This window comes from Lathyrus oleraceus, chromosome 7 (genome assembly GCF_024323335.1).
Source record: "Lathyrus oleraceus cultivar Zhongwan6 chromosome 7, CAAS_Psat_ZW6_1.0, whole genome shotgun sequence".
Lineage (NCBI taxonomy): Eukaryota > Viridiplantae > Streptophyta > Magnoliopsida > Fabales > Fabaceae > Lathyrus > Lathyrus oleraceus.
The window spans coordinates 112996482-113015393 of record NC_066585.1 but is presented as its reverse complement, the minus strand read 5'-3'; the positions used below and the strand labels follow the sequence as shown (position 1 = coordinate 113015393).

The following is an 18912-nucleotide window of genomic DNA, read 5'->3' as shown; positions in this document are numbered from 1 at the left end:
TTAAAAAGATTAATCCATTAAGTAACCAATATATTTACTTTCTCTTGTAAAAATATTGGAAGAAATAATTGTATGTTTAAATTGTCTGGTGAAGTGTTTTGAGCAAACAAGACTTTCTCCACGTCTACACTCTTAACATAAACTTGAGTGACGCGTGTTTTTTTATTTCAGTGTTAGAATGTTAAGAAGCTGGAAGTGGGTCCTCGGTGTGTCTTGGTAGACTCAAATACTGAATCACTCACTTTTCCTTCTTTCGTCTCAAATTTCAGGGAAGAGACTCTAGAGAAGAAATAGAGAGCTCATCCTAGCATAACAAAAAGAAACAAAATGTTGTCATCAGGTTGCGTGCTGTCTTCAACTTCAACTGTATCTGCACGAACTGCCTTCTCTCCCCTCAACTGCCCGCCAAGAGATCCATCCTTCTCTTCATCATCGTTTTCTTTCTCTCACCGCACTTTCAATCCCCTATGCCTCAGGTACATTCTCATCTACTCTTTCCTTTCATTTTCTCTCTCATCATTTTTCTATGCTTTCATTTCAGATCCTTCACTCGCCATTACGGAATTCGAGTTGTCGACAAATCGAAAACCAGCAATGGAAGAATCACAGGGTTTCGCGTCCGTTCATATGCTCCTCCTTATCCTCTTACTACTCCTAATGTCCAGTGGATCTCTACTGTTTCTGCTCTGTTTGTTCTCTTTTCTCTCGCTCCGCCTTTACCTCTTCATTCATAAGAATGCATAATCATGGATTTTAGTTCTATTCAATTTTATGATTTTTACTACATGTTTTGCTGTAGTAGATTTATTATGCCAATAAATTCTTTTGTATTTTGTTTCTTTGTTGGTTTAATTATGTGGCTTATGATTATTCAAAATCTTGTAGGGTTTTAGTACTGGCAAAGGGCACCACTGTGCCCAAATCATTTCTTGTTCCATTATTTGCTTTGCAAGCACCTCCAGCTGTCTTTGCCTGGATCAAGTAAGTCATCAATTCTTTCTTTTTTTGTTTTCTTTTTCACTTTATGTGGTTTGGGCATGAAGAGAGAAGGCATGGAGATTCTGTGATATGGAGAGAGTCAAACAACTAGAGGTAGAGGAAGAGAAAGACCTAGATAAACTATTACAGAAGTTATTAAGAAAGATTCCGAAATTAACGATTTGGATAGAATCAAACTATTAGAGGAGTTATTAAGAAGGATCTCCAAATTAACGATTTGGGTAAAATCATGGTACAAGATAGAACATTGTGACTGACTTCACTTAGTGCTTATGGTTTGGATGTTGTTGTTGTTCACTTTATATGGTGAATTGTTTCAAAGTAGATTTTCATATGTTTGTTCAACTCATTGTGGTGTATTATTCTGTATGTACACTAAGAGTACATGTTATTCAATTTATCAAAAGGGCTCTAATTTAATTTACCTTTTATTTGTTTAAATGTTTGACACAAATTGCGATAAACAGGGGTAGATATGGTGTGTGGTCAGCATTCTTGGCACTTCTGGTCCGTCTCTTCTTTCATATTCCTGGTATGATCTCTTATCCGTCACATGCATATGAAATATAGGAATCTTGAATGAGTCATAGTGGACACAATAGACCTCAAGAAAATACCATATGGCCCTCACTAAGAGTGCTGAAAATCAGCATTTTGTTTTAGGGACAACAACAGAAGCCTTTTTCTATAAGGTGGGGGTTTATTAAATGTTTTCAATCATTTTTTAATACAAACCATTTCAAATATAAATCTTCTCAATGGCCTCCATCTGATATAGGCATGTAGAGAGAAGACCCAAAGATTCTTTGGTAAGGAGAATAAATCATGTGGAGAGAAGTCAAACAAGGTCTAGAAATAAAAGAATTAAAAAAATCTAGAGATTAACGATTTAGAGAGAAGCATGTTTGTACAATTTTTTCTCCTTATATACATGCCTAAACAAAACTATCTAAGGCAAAATTCTTCTATTTGTTCTGAATCCTATTTTGTCTTGTGAGTCCAATAATCCATAGTAATATTCTCATTTTTACAAGATTTAGCTTATTTTCTTGTTTGTTCTTTCCTACCAAACATTTGGTTTCATCCAACATCCCAGAATTTGAAGCTGCGCAGTAAATATTTTTATAAAATTTGATGGTGTTTTTGTATCTCTTATAACACTTGAAGCACTCCTATTTCATCAATAGAAATCCCAAATTCAAATGAATTGTTCTTCATGTTTTTTGAATAAAAATGGGAGAAAGGAAATAATTCTGCTGGATATTCTTCGATTACAGGTGAACTTGAGTTGCCATTTATAGCGTTACTATTGGTGATTGTAGCTCCTGATGAGGCTATAAGATTAAGGTAAGCAAATCCATGTTTTTGGGGCCATTGAGCTGTTGTCAATTTTATCCTATTTATTAAAATAAAAAACTTATACCTCATTATTCTCTTGACCAGGCACACAAAAGAAGGTGCTGCAATTTCTTTATTGATTGCAGCTTATTTGGCTTTCCAGCATTTCTCAAGAACAAGCTTGGACAAATCATTTGACCAAGGTTCAGTTGTTGCCACCTTAGCGGTCATCGGCATCACTGTTGCGTCTGTGTTGCTTCTTATCTGAGTTGGGTTTGAAATGATTTATGCTCATAGTTACATTGTAAATAAGAATAATACCTGTTGAAATGTTGATATTGTTCGGATATATATATCATGTAACATGTTTGACACTCAAATCCTTTACTTTCTACTTGCTAATTTAAATAATGGAGTGTAAAAAGTTTGTAGATTTGTACTCTTTGGAATTACTTTGTGTGAATATAGTTATAGGAAGTGTTAGTATAATGACATGTCTGTTAGATGGGAAAGGTAGAGGTAGTTTAGGATAAGTAATGAGTGAGATAGTTAGAGAGACATGCTATGCTGTATATAAATAATAGGAGGTGATTATAGGGTGAGTAAGCTTAATTTGTGAAAGAATTAGGGTGCCTTAAAACACAAGGAGGTTGCATTTTGCTTTGTAATGCGAGGAATTCTTTCCTAATTTTTTTAGCAAACAGCTGGAATTAGAGCACTGATCTTAGTCATGGGTATTCTATACAAAGAGGATATCAATATTTGTTTGAAAGGAGACATGTACTTTTTTTCCACATTCATCGGTGCAAATTGATGGGTCATCTTTATTTTGTTAAAGTTTATTTATGAAATTTATTTTAATATTAACGTAAGGGTGAGTCTGAAGATGTATTTCCGTAAAAATGCTTAATTCAAAATTCATAGAATTTTACAGAGATCCATATCCGAACGCGTTTATAGATCTTTCCTTCATTTTCTACAAAGTCACTAAAAAATCTCATTTGAACTCTTTTGCTGTAAAGTTATTTTTAAATCTCATTTGAGCAAGTTTCTTCATATTCATTCACTCCATTCTACTTCATTTGTTGTAAAGTCACTCACTCACTTCATTCAAGTTTCTCATTAACAACTCTAATTTGATAAATTTATAATTTCTTTTCTTTTCTTTTTTTAAGATTTGAATGATGATTTAGGTAACATAGGTTGTTTAATATGCATTAGACATTAGTATATTCAAAATATATTGATGATATAGACCTGTATTACTATTTAGTTGGAATTCAGGGCATCAATGAAGATTCTTCCATTTCTGTAACTTGTAAGTTCATCTGGAGATGCGTCTCTGGATTATGTTTGAACTGGTTTTCGGTGATGCATCTCCAGATTTGGCATGAATGCATTTTGACTGAATTTCAATGTGATTTTTTGGTTTTATTACAGATGATGTGGATGAAAACAAATATGACATAATTAGGCACGATCGTGTGTCCTAACACGCGTCTGTACGACATAAGAAGGCCAGGGAAAGGGCCGCGTGGCCAAAAGTCGATGCTACCTCGTTTTATGGTTCACAACCATCTGATTCTACTTGCCGAAGTTATCTATCTCAAACATCTACATCACTGGGCCACATGTCCTCTGCTTATGGAGCTCATGCAGCCCTTGAAGTTTATAAGACCAATTAGGAAGAGCCCAATGGTGATGCGGATGCCCTTGTAGATAGTTATCCATAAGCCTTATTTGACACCTCATTACTTCACCTCTAAGGAGACCATGCTGCTACGCATGTCTGATAATATGATTTACTTTTGCATTACATCTATTTTATAGTAATTTAATCGCGACTGATGGTGATATTTTTTTACAAGAGTGTTCATGTTTAAAATTCGTAAACCACAAAATGAAGATTTTGGATTTGAAACAACCCAAAGACGACTAGTTCAGAAATGTTATCTATTACTATGGGCTTGTTAGTTTATGTTTTGTCGTGTACAAGACCATAAACCATGGCATGCGGGCGACGTTTGAAGAGAAATGGCATTCAAAGACATCATATTTCCACCTTCTTCTTTGGAAGACAGAACAGTTGACAGGAAGTTGCACGTTGTTTAAGGTAATTTATTGTTACTAATATTTTTTATAACTTTTCTGTTACACTTGTTACTAATATTGTATCTGGATTATTTTCAAGGATGAATTATCTTCCACTTTCTTCGCATTTTTCGGGTGGGAACTTGTGCCTAACTACAATGAAGAATGGCCACGTGTTGCCGCCTTTTCCCCGCTAATAGAAAATCAGAAGATCGAGCTTTTATGTGTGTATCTTAACTGTCATCTAGCAGATGACTTTGCCTTCTGCCGTATGAGGGTCACCGCCAGACGCGTCAGTTGGATGTCATTTCGTTATACTCTGGATGATTGGCTTATGGGCGAGCTGTGATGTACGTGTATTTGCCTGAGCGAGTGATACACCAATTTGGATATTTGTAGGTTACTGTGAGACACCCCTCAGAGTAATGCTTCTCTCATCGTCCGCCGTAGAGATCTTGATGTCATACTTGAGGATCTTGAGATTCATTTGGTACAATATGACTATTGTAGGATGTCAACTTCTGTATAATGGGCTTATACATACGACTACATTGCATGGTTCTATATGGAATCTCATCCTATCATGATATCAGACGCACCTAGAAGCCACCTAAGTCATATAACCAGGAGGTGCTAGAGGCTAAGGATGACCACACCCATGACGTACATAGTGTTTGTCGATGTATTGTGGATATGTCGAGATCGGGCATAAAGACATGATTTTTTGAGGTAGGAAGTTCCCAATTGGGCCTCGTAGAAGGCATTATTGTCGAGCCCCAGAATTCCTTGCAATACTTACGGAGAAGTCGGGAGGGGGAGGGGGGGGGGTTAAACATACACAATAATTTATGTTTAGTTATATTATTTTTTGGAACAAGTTATGTATGGTCGACACATTTTGAATTTAGTTTAATAAATGTATGACTTTTTTTAATGTGTGTGTAGTATATTTGAATCAGTTATTGTATGCGTTTTCTAATGTATGACCTAAAATGACCTAAAATATAAGTTGGTCAAAAAATGTCAAAGTTAGGACAATGTTGCTTCTTAGAAAGCATTCATGGAGTTTTTAGAGATGAATCTCTGAAATATCCTTTATTATGTACAATAAGCATGTTTCCAATAGCCTAAAATGAATTCAGGAGGTTTACGGAGATGCATCTCCAGATCATATTTTGATCAAGTGAGGTGTGTGACTAAATTACGAAGGACTGGTGCGATTTTAATTGCGTATTAACATCCCTCACGTCTGTTGTACTCAACGAGAACCTTTTAGTTAAACTTGTGATTAAATGTTAACTTATGTCATTTGTTTTCTTCAACTGATAAAAGATGTATAAGAAAAATAAAAGGGATCGCAAAAAGTTTTTTTTATTAAGATATTTGACAATATTGCGAGTTTTGCTCCTACGTATCCTCAGATGAGATGAAGAATTCAAAGCAACGTAGTTCTGCACAAGACAAAAGATATATTTTGTGTTTTTTGTTATAGTGTTTGACGAGACGTTGAATCTCGCTTCTACGTATCTCCATGTGCGATGGAGAATTCAAACCTACGTAATTCTTGGTAGCAAATGAGTGTTGGTTAATTGATTTTAGTGAACAAATGCTTAGATCACATTCTAGTGGTTAAATGTTACTTGTATGCTCGCGCATGGGAGACCTAAGCGTTTTGCTTGTATTGTAGTAGAAAGGATCATGCTTGATCTCGTCTTTGAGATGTTTTTGAGTGTATGACGATTGCTCGAATGATCGAGTCAGGAATTTTTAACCGAACAATTAGGGAAAAGAATAGTAGGCACTAGACCGTTTCCTTTTTCATCTGTTAAATTGCAAAAGGCTTAAATATTGTTAAAGATGTTTTTTGAATAGACGACGAATACTCGAATGGTCGAGTCAACTCGTATCGAAGTACTCGGGGAAAAGAATAGTAGACATAAAACCATTTCTTTTTTTGTTCGATTTATTATGAAAATAAGTTCGCTCAAGTTTGATTACAAAAGTGGTTTGAGATGAATCGATTCAATAATTTTAATGGATGACGATTGCTCGAATATCGAGTTAGGCAACTCGTATCCAAACAATCAGAAGAAAAAAAATAGTAGACACTAGACCATTTTTTTTCATCATTTATGAAAGATTGTTATATTCTACATGGATGAAGATTTCTAGAAATAATAAAGACCAAAACGAAGAAAATGAAGAATGAATGTCAACTCAGATGTCACGAGTACACAAATAAACGTCGTTTGAGACAATTTGACGGAAATAACTTATATGGTGCTGTTTGAAAAAATAAGAGATCAAACTTATCTTTTTTTTTTAAATTAAGGGATTAAAATGGACCCCAAAATCAAGATACGTGACTAAAAAAGAATTTAGTCTAAACTTAAATATCCATGTTGATCTTATTATCTTGCTTCATTATATACTTTTAGAAAAATCTATAATTTAAATTAAATCTAATTTTTAAAACATAATTAGATTATCAAAGGATTCCAGATAATATTTTCGTTTTAATGTAAAGGGAATATCGTGACTTTAAAACATTTTTCATTGTAGGTTTTTGTTTTATTCGCGTCTTATATTTTTGTAAAATTTTAGAATCCAAGCATGTTTAAAATACTCAAAAAAAATTAAAATCGAACATTGTTATTCAATTTTTTTTTTTGTGCTATCAAGTACATTTAACATATACATTTCGAGGCTCCAATTCTATTGAAAAATAAAGATTCTAAAATTTATGTTAAATCAATTTAGAGGATATGTTAAAAGAAAGTAAATCAAGAGATAGATAGATAGATAGCAAATTAGAGATTGACACATAAATGGCATTTAGAAGATCCAATTCCATTGAAAAGGATAATGATTCTAAGTTAGAGGATCCAATTCCATTGAAAAAGATAATGATTCTCTAACTTTTGGGAGAGGAAGTGAAAGTAATTTTTGGTAAAATTTGGATGAAATAATGGAGAATGTGGTGTTGATTTTGGAGTGATAGATAGAAAGAAAGTTACTGAAAGAAAGAAATGAAAGTTAGAGGATGTAATTCCGGACTTATAGCATGAATCTAGAAATAATATTAATTCAATAAAAAGATTAGTTTGACAACTTGTTTATTTTTGCCTAATATTTTGGTGATTCTAGCAATGTTAACTGTATCACGGTCATCACCAGAATTTCTTATTAATCTTGAAATAAAAGAGCCTTTAGAAGGAATAAAAGAGTTCTTAAAAGATCCAAGATACACTCTGCACTAGACCAAACCGAGAGCAGTGATGAGCCCAAATTTATGGCTCTCCAAATAAGCAATGGTCAAAATATTTGCAGAAAAAATTGCAATTTCCATTTTCTTTATTTTCAATACTATAATAATTTGTTCACCAATAATGTGACACTTTTTAAGCATTCATATTTGATACACTCAAATTTGAAAAAGTAAAAAAAGATTAAGGGAATAGTATCAAAATATACAATAACTTAAACAAAGTTTCCTATGTTAGTTAAGTATTAAAATCCAATGCTCTGCCCTCTTTGATACAAACTCATATGCATGCTAGCTGAGATCATTTCTTCCTACCAATCTTGGGTTATATATTTATTAATAATAACCTGGAACTCTTGAGATATATACATGGCAGCTTTCAGGATGCAGATTCTTTTTTTTCTTGATAGAAGCATGCAGGTTCTTAAGTTTCCAATTAAATGAAAAACCAGAAGCAAAACGATTGCATTCAATGCGCCACAGAAACAGTTTTATCCTTGCTGAAGCAAACTGCATTTTGAAAGATGTTGACTGACATCATCCCAAGCTGCAAATATAGGGAGAGCTCAAGTCATAAAAACAATATTACAATTTTACTACTTTCATCGAGAGAAAGATAAAAGGACAATCTAGCTATGTAGCCCTGACATTTCAGATTGAAGACGTGTCTGATGTCCGACATCGACACTTGATTACATTCAATCATTTTCGATTACTCGAATTATTACCAAATTCTATGTGTCAAGTTTCAGTTTCGTGTATGTGTAAGTGCTTCACAACAATCTAGTGCTAGTCATATGGTAGGAACTCCAATGCTTGCCCTAAGAAAGAGAGAAAGAAAAAGAAGATGAAAAACACAAATATACCTGGAAGTTTCTGGAAGTCTGGTTCTATTCCGTTTCCATTTATGTCCTTGTGCTTTGGTGTGACATACTTCCCAACAGTAATAACCACACCAGAGCCATCTTGAAGCTCAAATACAGATTGGATTAAACCCTGAAAGAAAACATTCAAGCACAGTGAAGCTCAAAAGAGTGTCAGAATAAGAATGCAGATTGAAACAATTTAGAAACATTTTTAAACCATTTAGCAAAGATGAAAAAAATATAAACCTTGCCATATGTGCGTTTTCCAACAAGAACAGCTTTACAATTATCATGGAGTGCAGAAGCAACCTGAAACAATTAAGTATAACATGACCATCGGTGTGATAAGAAGCATGAGTTGAAAAGTAAAAGAAACAGCTCCTCACTATTTCACTTGCACTAGCAGTTTTGTCATTCACTAAAACCTGCAAGATACAAACCAAAAGAGACTTAAAAGCCTATCATGAAGTCTCCAGAATGAGAACTTCACTAAACAATGGCAAGTAAAGTAACAGTAATTCAAAATGGGAGTATCATACTTAGATTAAAAAGTTTCTCTCTACAATTCAATTTTATAATTTACTCTGTACTTATCATCTATAAATATCACAATCAAGCATGGTAGTTCATTGAAATATAAAAAATATAAAAAGCAGATTGAAATAAAAAGGAAATTGGGAGCAAAACAATTCCTTGATGTGAATGTAATTGTAAAAAAGATTCAGATGTAGGAAAAGCTTTTACAACAACAGGAGCACGGATCAACGGTGAAGTATCTGAAACAACAGCTTGCTGGAACTGGGGGTCTCTCCCAGCAGTGTAGATGACCTGTCATGAAGACAGTAGAAAAGGACAAGTCTGCGGTAAGAAACCAAAAAACAGTTGAAGAAGCATCAACAAGATAGCAGTCAATTTTAACATCAATATATCCTTTAGTATAAAAAAAACACACACACACATTTATATGATAATATCACCATCCTAACTGATTATCTACTACGTAAGTAACTGATTAACTAAACCACTTAATTTACCAACTCACTCAAAATTAATCTAATCTATTATCCTGAACTCTTTGCTTTGTAGAAAAAAGTGGGAGGGACCATATGTTAAGTAAACAGCTAGCAAATGTTTAACATAATTGTAATGAGAAATAACAATTACTGAAAACAAGAAAATTCAAGGGATAAAAAAAGTTTTAACTGCCAATATCACATTTTAAGGCAAAGTAACATTCAAGTGAATAGATAACATATTTAAGACCTCATTCTTAATGCCCAATCATTTGTCAAGTTTTTTAATGGTTTACTTAAGAGAAAGTCTTTTCGGACAATGTGTGCTTGAGTAGTCCATGACATTCAACCGCAGGCATAAAGTTGACATAATTACCGTGTCTCCTTCGTTTAGGAAAAGCTTTGCAATTTCAATTCCAGCCTGAATAAGTTAAGAGGGAAAAACTGAATTAGGAAATTTCAAAAAACAAGGAAAAGTTACATTCAATACAACACATGCATAATTTATCTTGTAATCTTATCAACCAAAGCATATTTGAGCATAACCCCATAATGCAATCAAATTTACTTAAAAAGTTTTGAAGAAATACTAACTTATGATAACACGCCAACCCATAAGCTGCATAAGCTTTGAACATTGGTTTGATATATACTTCAATTTATGAAAAAGGTAAAAGAAAAAATGGGACAGCAAAAACAATCTTGGCATTTCCTCTCAGCCATAATCTGCACTAACACACGTGACGCGTCCTATAGAAGCCTTATGCGTTTATCTTCATTTTTAGAATGCAAACAACATACAAAACTTATTATTCTAGTTGATTTCATAGCAGAAAATAAGAATGGTATAGGTAGATAGGGTTATTGAAATCCAACCTGTACGAGCCCACCAAGATTATCTCTAAGATCCAATACAAAATATGAGGCACCCATATCTTGCAGTCGCTTCATTGCTGCAAAATTCAATTCATTCTAGTGTCCTTACAAGGAAGCGAAAGAAAAAAGATTATGCTATGAAAATCTTACCAATGACTAAATCTTTTCGAGCCAATGCATTGAACTCCTTGAGGCGGATGTACCCAACTTGAACAGCACCACTGTCAGCCTGTTCCATCCGGTAAGAGACAGGTGTGCGAGCCACAAATTGCCGCTGGACTTCTATTGATTCAACGGGTCCACAGTTTCCATGCTTGACCTGACAATAGTGATACCAACATTAAACTTGAACATTAAAAACCTAAATACAAAGGCTAGAGCTGGTGACAAACTAACTTGGAATCAAAATCCAAAACCTGAATAGTCACGGATGTTCCGTTAGGGCCTTGCAACAGGGATGATACTTCAAACGCTGATTTTCCCTTTACCTCCATGTTATTGACTGCCAATATTTCATCCCCCTAACCAAGAAACAGAAGAAAAAAGGACCATTTGAATTGTCGATCAATTTCTCTAGAGTAGTATAGTGGCTTCAAATACTCTTGCAAACAAAAAGAAATGCATTATGTTGTGTTCCTAAAAGTGAGCATACGAGAGATTGATTATGTAGAAATGAAAATGCATATCATGATTCATTTCACATATTTCATTGACTTAACTAAAAATAAAAGCAAGAGAGTTGTATGTGAAGAATTTTTAAAATGAGTAGGAAACAACATTTCTAAGGCGTGACAATACCATCTAAAGTCAAAAACTTCAAAACTTATAGAGTTATGCACATAATAATGATATAGCCAGTCGCCAAAAAAATGATATAATCATAGTAACATCAACAATGAATTGGAAAAGAAAAACATGACAAAGTATAATTCTTGAAAGACATTGACCGAGTAGCTTTGTAGAGCCGTCTATGTCTACCTGTCTGACACCAGCAGAATATGCAGGACCGTCCAATATTAATCCCAATACCTTCAGCCTGTGGTCTCCATTGTCTTCAGTAACTTCCCTAAGGTTTATTCCAACACCCGTCATGTCATACCTTGCCATCTTGGAGAACTTTTAAAAGTAAAAAAAAAAAGTCATATACCATTAAGTAAGAAACATGAGAGGCACAATGGTAGAAAATACAGAAATTTATGCATTGCATCATCATATATAAGCAACAAGAATGAAAATTGAAGAATCAATTACCTCCTCTGGTGAAAGAAACCTTGTATATGGATCACCTAAACTGACCAGCATTCGCTTGATGATTTGGTGTGCCTTTGACCTTGTCGGAATGGAATTGCTCAAAATATCATTCTTCTTCAGCTGCAAATAATAAACAGCTATTAGCACCGATCAACTACCATACAAAAACAACATCAAAGAAGCAAAGCTAACAACCTATGAAGCACGGAGATAAACAGGAATATTGAACATCACTGAGCAAAACATCCATTCTAATATGAGAAAATAGAAGCCATTGTAGGTAATGGCAATCACAAGTACACCTGTGAGACACCCTTCATTCAGTATAAACTGCACATGCTACATAGGCACTTAGCTAGCAACACATGATAAAGCAGCAAACTTTTAAGTTGGTAAAGTAATGAATACAAGCTGCAAACCAAAACCCACACGATACAAATTCATAAACTGGTCTAAGATGAAACAAATTTTGTATCCCTTTAGGAGGGTATTTTTCACAAACACGTTACCTGCCAGGTATCTTGAGACCAACGGTGGCGACCAGTGTCAAGAAAGTCATCATTAACAATCTGCCAAGCTTCCTGAACAAGTCCTTCATTAGTAACAACTTCAGGAGCAGTTGGAACCGTCCCATCTCTTAACTCAACATCACTGCATTTTTCCCAGGAAGGAGAAAGAGGGATTGGAAGAGAAGGGGATTGAATAGCAGAGGCTGAGGCAGAAGAAGGGAAGGGAGAAAAAAATAAGCCAAAGGAGAGTGTAGTTGCAAGGAGGGTGTTTTGAATGGTAAGCTTAGTGGGAATAATTGGAAGATGAAGGTGATGATGAGAGGGTGCTAGCCACACATTCATCTTCTTTCTGAAACTGAAACAACTAATGACTCTTGTTCACACTTGTAGTGTTTGTGTTGTTTAGTATTTATTATAAATAAATAAATAAAAACAGAGTTTAATAATTAATTTAACCTCAAATGTTGGTTACGTGGCTACTTCATTCAACCACAGCCTCTCGTTACTGCACTCGCTCGAAGCAAAACCATTGATAGAGTTTGAATTGAAAGGTGATGTTGTCAAGTGGAGGAGTTCCTGTGTTCAACCTTGCTCCTAATCTAACCGTTTCAAGGCTGTGTTTGGGAACAATGACATTTGGGGAACAGAACACGTTGACTGAGTCATTTCATCTTCTCGACGAAGCTTTTCATGCCGGAATCAACTTCTTCGACTCAGCTGAAATGTAAGCAGTTACTTCCCTTTTTCTCTTTTGTCAATTCATCTTCATCTTGTTGTATTGTGTTGCGTAGGTATCCGGTGCCTCAGCGTGCTGAGACTTGTGGATTGAGTGAGGAGTATCTTGGCCGTTGGATTAAGCACCGAAATATCCCCAGGGACCGTCTCGTTATTGCAACTAAGGTTCTTTCTTCTATCAAACTATTGTCTCTTTTAGCTTCATTCTTTTCATCATTTTACATTTTTGAACTGGTTAGTCTAATAAAGGGTTTGTGTTATGTATGACACTTACTTGATAGTGTACATGCTGTTCAATCTCTACCCTAGTAATTTTAACATGAATTGTAATAGGTAACTTTAAGTTTTAATAATAGAAAAACACTAGCTACTCTAGAGTCTAAGACCTGGACAAGTAACCAAATTTTTTGAGTAGACTGTTTAGTCTCACATTGATTAAGAATGAATGAAATATTGGATATATAAGTGTACACGCAGAGTACATTATTGATAACTCCACCGGCACGGATGCAGGTAATTGACGAATTGTGAGTCATATGAAAAGTGCATATCCTTTTATACTTGGTGATGTCTGGTTTTTATTGAATCTCCATAGACCTGAGTCTTATACTGATACAATGGTCATTATGATATGTGCTCCATTAAGGGTGATCTAGCCTAGTCTTTTCGTGTGAGTGGCTTAGGTTGGGACGGGCTATGTTACATCTGGGTTTGGATCTGGCCCAGATGCTTTTAGGCGAAGTACCGGAATGTACACTGTCTCTCCAAGCATGGGACCTGTAGGGGCGAGGTGCTTTAGGGGAGAGACCGGAATGTACTATAAGAGATGCGATATCTAATATCTTAAGCTTTTTGAGTGGATATACGGTGTCAAAGTCTCTTATGAGTCCAAAATGTTTAATCTGTTGCTGCTGCTGCTCTGGCGCTCCCTCAATTTTTTCAATACACTATATTATAAGTTACCTCCTCCTTGCTCTTGCCTTATGGAGTTCTTTAGCTATATCAATTTTGTGTGTGAGAGTTCATGATTGGTACATGAGCTTCTTTGGAATAACATATATATTTGGAGTAAATTATCAGTTTAGTTCTTGACAGTACTGAAGTTGAAAATCCCTCACCACATTAGTTCTTTTCAATTGATAAATTTAATCCCTAAAATTGTCACAAGGGAAGTATGTGATTGATGATTTTTAATTTTAGAGAACATTTTGAAATTTCGTTAATTTCAGGCAACATATTGGTTGACCCTTACAAAATCAGTGGTTAGATCGGTTAAGATATTCCATGTGATGTGACATTTCTATTTATGACTAATTGTTAGATCCCACTTGACATCTACTTGGATATCACTACCACCATCTACCCTATTACTTCTTCCTTTTCCCCTTGTAATTATTGTTATCTTTTGTTTCCATTAATGATGCATTTTTCGGAAAATCTTTTGCTTAACAAATTGCTATTCTTGGAGCATTGATGTTTTTATCACAATACTACTATGGACAGGTTGCTGGGCCATCTGGGCAGATGACTTGGATTAGAGATGGTCCTAAATCTTTGGATGCCACCAATATCATTCAAGCTATAGATAATAGGTTACCTACTTTCTACTAATTCACCTTTACATCTTCTAGCTACTAGAATTCAATATTGATAACCTTTGTTTGTTAAATTTATGCAGTCTGTTGAGGATGCAATTGGATTATATTGATCTTTATCAAATTCATTGGCCTGATCGGTTACTATTTTATTCTTAACCTTAATTTTTTTTATGTTGCTTGTTGGACAGATTTCTTATCTTTTTCCGTGTGTCTTACTAATCCTTGTAGCTATGTTCCAATGTTTGGAGAAACCGAATACGATCCGGATCGACAATACTCTTCAATTAGTATAGATGAACAACTTGAAGCTCTTAGCAGAGCGGTGAAAGCTGGAAAGGTAAGTAGTATTGTGAAATAGTATACACCGTGGATGGATAAATGTTATGATTCCTGAAAAAAAGTATAAAAAATTATTTTGCAGATCAGATACATTGGTCTTAGTAATGAAACACCATATGGCTTGATGAAGTTTATTCAGGTTGCACAAAAATTTGATTCCTACCTGAAGATAGTTTCTTTGCAGGTATTATCGGTCACTAGCATTGAACTCCTTCAATTCATTTTATAAAATTTTGCTTCAGACACCAATTTTCTTCTGTTTAGTGACAGAATTCATATAGCCTTCTTTGTCGAACTTTTGATTCTGCACTGGCCGAGTGCTGCCATCACGAGAGGTGAACATCATCTTTGGTTCTAATGCTGTAATGCATCATTAAAGCTTCATTTTGGATAATTCATTGATGGGTTTTTGTTTACAGTATTGGCTTGTTGGCCTACAGTCCTCTGGCAATGGGTATTCTCTCAGGCAAATATTTGTCCCCTGGTAATGGTCCACCAGATGCTCGGTTAAATCTCTTTAAAGGTTTGTTCATATATTGTAGTCACATATATTTTGCTTTAATTTATGATTTTAATGTAAGACATGTATTCATGTACCTAGCACATTGAATTTTTGAAAATGATACTATACTGTTATTATTACTGGCATTCACAGGAAAGTATTCAGAAGGAGAATCCAGATACAGCTTATCCAATAAAGCTATACATGCAGCTACTAGGGTAATATTTTCATTAACTTTTCAAATCACTTTTTTTTTATGTTTTGATTATCATAATCAATTTTTTGCTTGATTACTTGATTTAAAGCATCTGATTCACAATTCAAATAAAATATTTTTTTATTAATTCTATTTATAAACCTGAATTCATATACCAAAACACACTCTGTTGCACCATTGATTCAATCTCAAATTCCTCACCTAAATATATCGCCCTCTTTCCAAATTCAAAAAAGAATAAAAAATAAATAAATAACCCCACATAATAGTTCTCATAAATAAGACCCCACAAAAAAAAAAACATTTCTTCTCAGCTCAAAATTCATAACAACCACTCACCCAAAACCTCACTTCTCTAATAACACACTCAACCAAAAAATGAGTATACGTACTAGTACATAATAAAAACCAGAATATTCCTCCATTTCAATTTCAATTTCAATTTCCAATTCCCAACCCAAAAGAAAAACCCCTTTTTCTTCCGAAACCAGCATTCCCAACGCACAATAATGGGAATGCTTTTGTTACAACAAGATTGGTTAGTTTTTCCATTTTTCTTCTTCTTCCTCTCCATTTACCTAATCGGTTACTTCATCATCTTCCGTAACAGAAACCCTAAAATCCGAACCGAATTCTCCAGCTGTTTAATCTCACTCTTCCACGGCACTCCCGCCGCGATCCTCGGCGCAATCGCACTCTTCTCCGACGCCAACCGCGGCTTCGCAGCCTCCAACACACCGTTCCAGAAAACCGTTCTCGATTACAGCATCGCTTACTTCGTAACCGATCTGTTACACTACGTCGTTTTCATCCCAGGCGACGTTCTCTTCATCGCTCACCATTTAGCCACGCTTTTCGTCATCGTCACGTGCCGTTATGTTGTCTCTCACGGCGCTTTCTCCGTCGTCGTTTTGCTTGTGCTCGCTGAAGTGACCAGCGCGTGTCAGAATACGTGGACGCTCGCCGGTGCTTGTAGATTGGAGAACCGCTTCGCCGCTAGGGTTTACGATGCTTTGTCTCCGCCGTTTTATGTGGTGTATACTGTTGTGAGGGGGTTTGTGGGCCCTTACTTTGTTTTTAGAATGGTGCAGTTTTATGCCAGTGGCCTTGCTTCTGGCCTTGTTCCTACCTGGGTTTGGGTTTCTTGGGCTGTGGTTGTGTTTTCGGCTATTGGTGTTAGTATTTTGTGGGTGTACTCTCGTTGGGTTGAACTCATTGGGGAAAGAACTGCTACCAAATTAGAGCAAAAAGTTAGATAGGGTTTGTTTATTGTAAGTTGTAACCATTTATAGTTAGCATTGTTCATTTTTTTCCACTCAAGAATTTATATAGCCTTGTTTCAATGATAATGTCATGCGTTGCTAAGCTTTTAAAGCTTTTTTTTTTTATTGCATGTTTTGATTATCCTATTGAAACTTGGCTTGATTAGATGAGAAATTTTGTGCACTCTTGTTGCCAAATGTTTAGATGTATCTTGGTTTTTGTTAGCCTAAGAATATCTTCTGTTATTATAGGTTGATCTTTCATAGATGAAGATGTTTAAAGAAGAAACTCGTGGTTAATTAGAATCTTGTATTCCAAATTCTTTATTTTTTTTACTAATGTGAATGCCCCTATCCTATCTTTTTGCTTTTGCAGGAATACCTTGATGTTGCAAAAACATATGGTCTTCATCCTGTATCTCTTGCTATAGGTTTGATTGTCGTATCCTGTATCTTTAGATGTGAAAACCTGGCCCCCTTTTGCGTGAATGGAGATGGATATTTGTTGTATGTGATGTTTTTGTTTGTTTTCTCAGTTATTTGCATGATTCCATAACACATAAGCCCCTAAGCTTGAGCTGATATTGTTTGTTTTCTAAGTCTTGTATGCCTCAACTATTTGTCTAGTATCTTAGCATTGCTGAAGAAATGTGTTGTTATTGTAGATCATATGCTGTTACATGAGTTCAATTGGAGTGATTTTAGCTTTACCATTTGCAATTTGTTCCTATGTTCACCCTGTTCTATTGTGCATGCAATCATTGTGATTCTTGAGCAGTTGAGCCCATCCTTTAGATGCTGCTGGTCAATTGTTTTTCGACATCTTGTCTATCAGATTTCCTGTTTTATTTGATCCTTATTTTCTCTGTTTTGCTGTTCTTTGTGTTTTGAGCAGCTTTTGTTTTGCGACACCCTCTTGTTGCTAGTGTTGTTTTTGGGGCTACCAAATCATGGCAGCTCCAGGAGGTTTTAAATGCATGCAAGATCAAGCTCACATCTGAAGTCATTGAAGAAATTAACAAGATTCATTCAAGGTTTCCAAATCCATGTCCCTGAACTGAAGATTGCAGATAATTACTCTAAAAAGTGTACATGGGGGGATAAAAAGACTAACTCACATATACACTGTAAAAGTTCTCTAGAGATTTTCCAAATCCATGTCCCATGTTAAAGTAGCTTTCAATTCAACAAAATTATTTTCTATTTTTGAGCTAGATAGATGCCAAATGCCAAACTGCTTAAAGCCTGCTAATGAGACTCACGCTTGATCAAGAAGCATGAGGGATTTGTATCTCTTAAACTTGTTTTTTCTTCTTCTAAAGAGTCTTGCTGTGAAACTCACTAACATTAAATGTTGAGAACTGAGGAATTGCATATTCTAATCCGGGTTACATATCAATTTTTATCATCTAAGATGAACTACATCTTATGAAACGTTAAGTTAAATAATCTAAGATGAACTACATCTTATGAAACGTTAAGTTAAATATTTATCTCGCAAATGCTAATGTTTCCTCTTAGACTGAACTCTTGCTATACAATCATGGTATTCTCTGATGAGTGTTGGTATGTTTGAATATTTTCGGTATTGTATAATGGTGCTATAATTCAAAGCATTAGGCAGTGTAGTTTTTGTTATATCTTTACTTTATTTCATGTGCTGTTGAATGGATGGAGATTGAAGGGCAACTTTTTTAGTGGATAAATGGTGGAAGTCCTCCACGTAATGTACATTATTTATTAATTAAGAATATATTCTTGTTTTTTTTTTAGAATCATAGAATATATTCTTGTTTCACTTTTGTTTTAAAAATAATTTATAATGGATATATATTGTGTATAGTATGATTGATTATTCACTGGTGTGACTATTAAACATCAATAGACGCTGGTTTGGTTCAACAACCATATTTTCGTAGATTCTTTTTTGTTCTATTATTATTATTATCCAAGACTTGTGCTTCGGTTATTTGCATTCATACGCTACTGCATTTCTTTGAGGATTTATTTAACTTTTAAAGTAAAAGAGGCATCATCCCTTCAAGTAAAAA

The 18912-nt window shown here is 34.9% G+C and overlaps 3 protein-coding genes across 7 annotated transcripts; 2 read left to right on the top strand and 1 right to left on the bottom strand.

Annotated features, from left to right (window-relative positions):
* Positions 1 to 68: 68 nt before the first annotated feature.
* LOC127106633 (cold-regulated 413 inner membrane protein 2, chloroplastic) lies at positions 69 to 2731 on the top strand. Its single transcript, XM_051043934.1, has 6 exons — positions 69 to 476; positions 542 to 688; positions 886 to 981; positions 1467 to 1531; positions 2277 to 2346; positions 2443 to 2731. The coding sequence occupies exons 1-6, from the start codon at positions 328 to 330 to the stop codon at positions 2603 to 2605; spliced, it is 690 nt and encodes a 229-aa protein (XP_050899891.1). The 5' UTR covers positions 69 to 327; the 3' UTR covers positions 2606 to 2731.
* Positions 2732 to 7751: 5020 nt separating this feature from the next.
* LOC127106630 (carboxyl-terminal-processing peptidase 1, chloroplastic) lies at positions 7752 to 12557 on the bottom strand. The gene is made up of 12 exons (XM_051043928.1): positions 12209 to 12557; positions 11700 to 11819; positions 11427 to 11564; positions 10865 to 10969; positions 10599 to 10767; positions 10449 to 10525; positions 9949 to 9993; positions 9304 to 9387; positions 8946 to 8984; positions 8806 to 8868; positions 8560 to 8689; positions 7752 to 8240 (listed from the first exon to the last, which is right to left on the bottom strand). The coding sequence occupies exons 1-12, from the start codon at positions 12548 to 12550 to the stop codon at positions 8185 to 8187; spliced, it is 1368 nt and encodes a 455-aa protein (XP_050899885.1). The 5' UTR covers positions 12551 to 12557; the 3' UTR covers positions 7752 to 8184.
* A 175-nt stretch (positions 12558 to 12732) lies between these two features.
* On the top strand, positions 12733 to 18260 carry LOC127106631 (TLC domain-containing protein At5g14285). 5 transcript variants are annotated; one of them, XM_051043929.1, is made up of 11 exons: positions 12733 to 12932; positions 13000 to 13108; positions 14447 to 14535; positions 14622 to 14678; positions 14770 to 14878; positions 14963 to 15064; positions 15151 to 15215; positions 15300 to 15403; positions 15536 to 15600; positions 17238 to 17292; positions 17757 to 18260. In XM_051043929.1, the coding sequence occupies exons 1-11, from the start codon at positions 12763 to 12765 to the stop codon at positions 17915 to 17917; spliced, it is 1086 nt and encodes a 361-aa protein (XP_050899886.1). In that variant the 5' UTR covers positions 12733 to 12762; the 3' UTR covers positions 17918 to 18260. The 5 variants fall into 5 exon arrangements, 3 of the variants coding, with proteins under 3 accessions (XP_050899886.1, XP_050899888.1, XP_050899887.1); XR_007795432.1 differs by lacking the exons at positions 15536 to 15600; positions 17238 to 17292; positions 17757 to 18260 and having other exon boundaries at positions 15145 to 15215; XM_051043931.1 differs by lacking the exons at positions 12733 to 12932; positions 13000 to 13108; positions 14447 to 14535; ... (4 more) ...; positions 15300 to 15403; positions 15536 to 15600 and adding an exon at positions 15655 to 16849.
* The last annotated feature ends 652 nt before the right edge of the window (positions 18261 to 18912 follow it).

Coding starts and splice junctions, on each gene's coding strand:
- LOC127106633 (XM_051043934.1), top strand. CDS start 328: ATGTTGTCATCAGGTTGCGTGCTGTCTTCAACTTCAACTGTATCTGCA. Junction 477..541: donor TTCAATCCCCTATGCCTCAG/GTACATTCTCAT, acceptor CTTTCATTTCAG/ATCCTTCACTCGCCATTACG. Junction 689..885: donor ATCTCTACTGTTTCTGCTCT/GTTTGTTCTCTT, acceptor AAAATCTTGTAG/GGTTTTAGTACTGGCAAAGG.
- LOC127106631 (XM_051043929.1), top strand. CDS start 12,763: ATGTTGTCAAGTGGAGGAGTTCCTGTGTTCAACCTTGCTCCTAATCTA. Junction 14,679..14,769: donor CAAATTCATTGGCCTGATCG/GTTACTATTTTA, acceptor TAATCCTTGTAG/CTATGTTCCAATGTTTGGAG. Junction 15,404..15,535: donor TCGGTTAAATCTCTTTAAAG/GTTTGTTCATAT, acceptor TGGCATTCACAG/GAAAGTATTCAGAAGGAGAA.
- LOC127106630 (XM_051043928.1), bottom strand. CDS start 12,550: ATGAATGTGTGGCTAGCACCCTCTCATCATCACCTTCATCTTCCAATT. Junction 8,869..8,945: donor CTGCTAGTGCAAGTGAAATA/GTGAGGAGCTGT, acceptor TAATTGTTTCAG/GTTGCTTCTGCACTCCATGA. Junction 8,690..8,805: donor GAAAACGCACATATGGCAAG/GTTTATATTTTT, acceptor GTTTTCTTTCAG/GGTTTAATCCAATCTGTATT.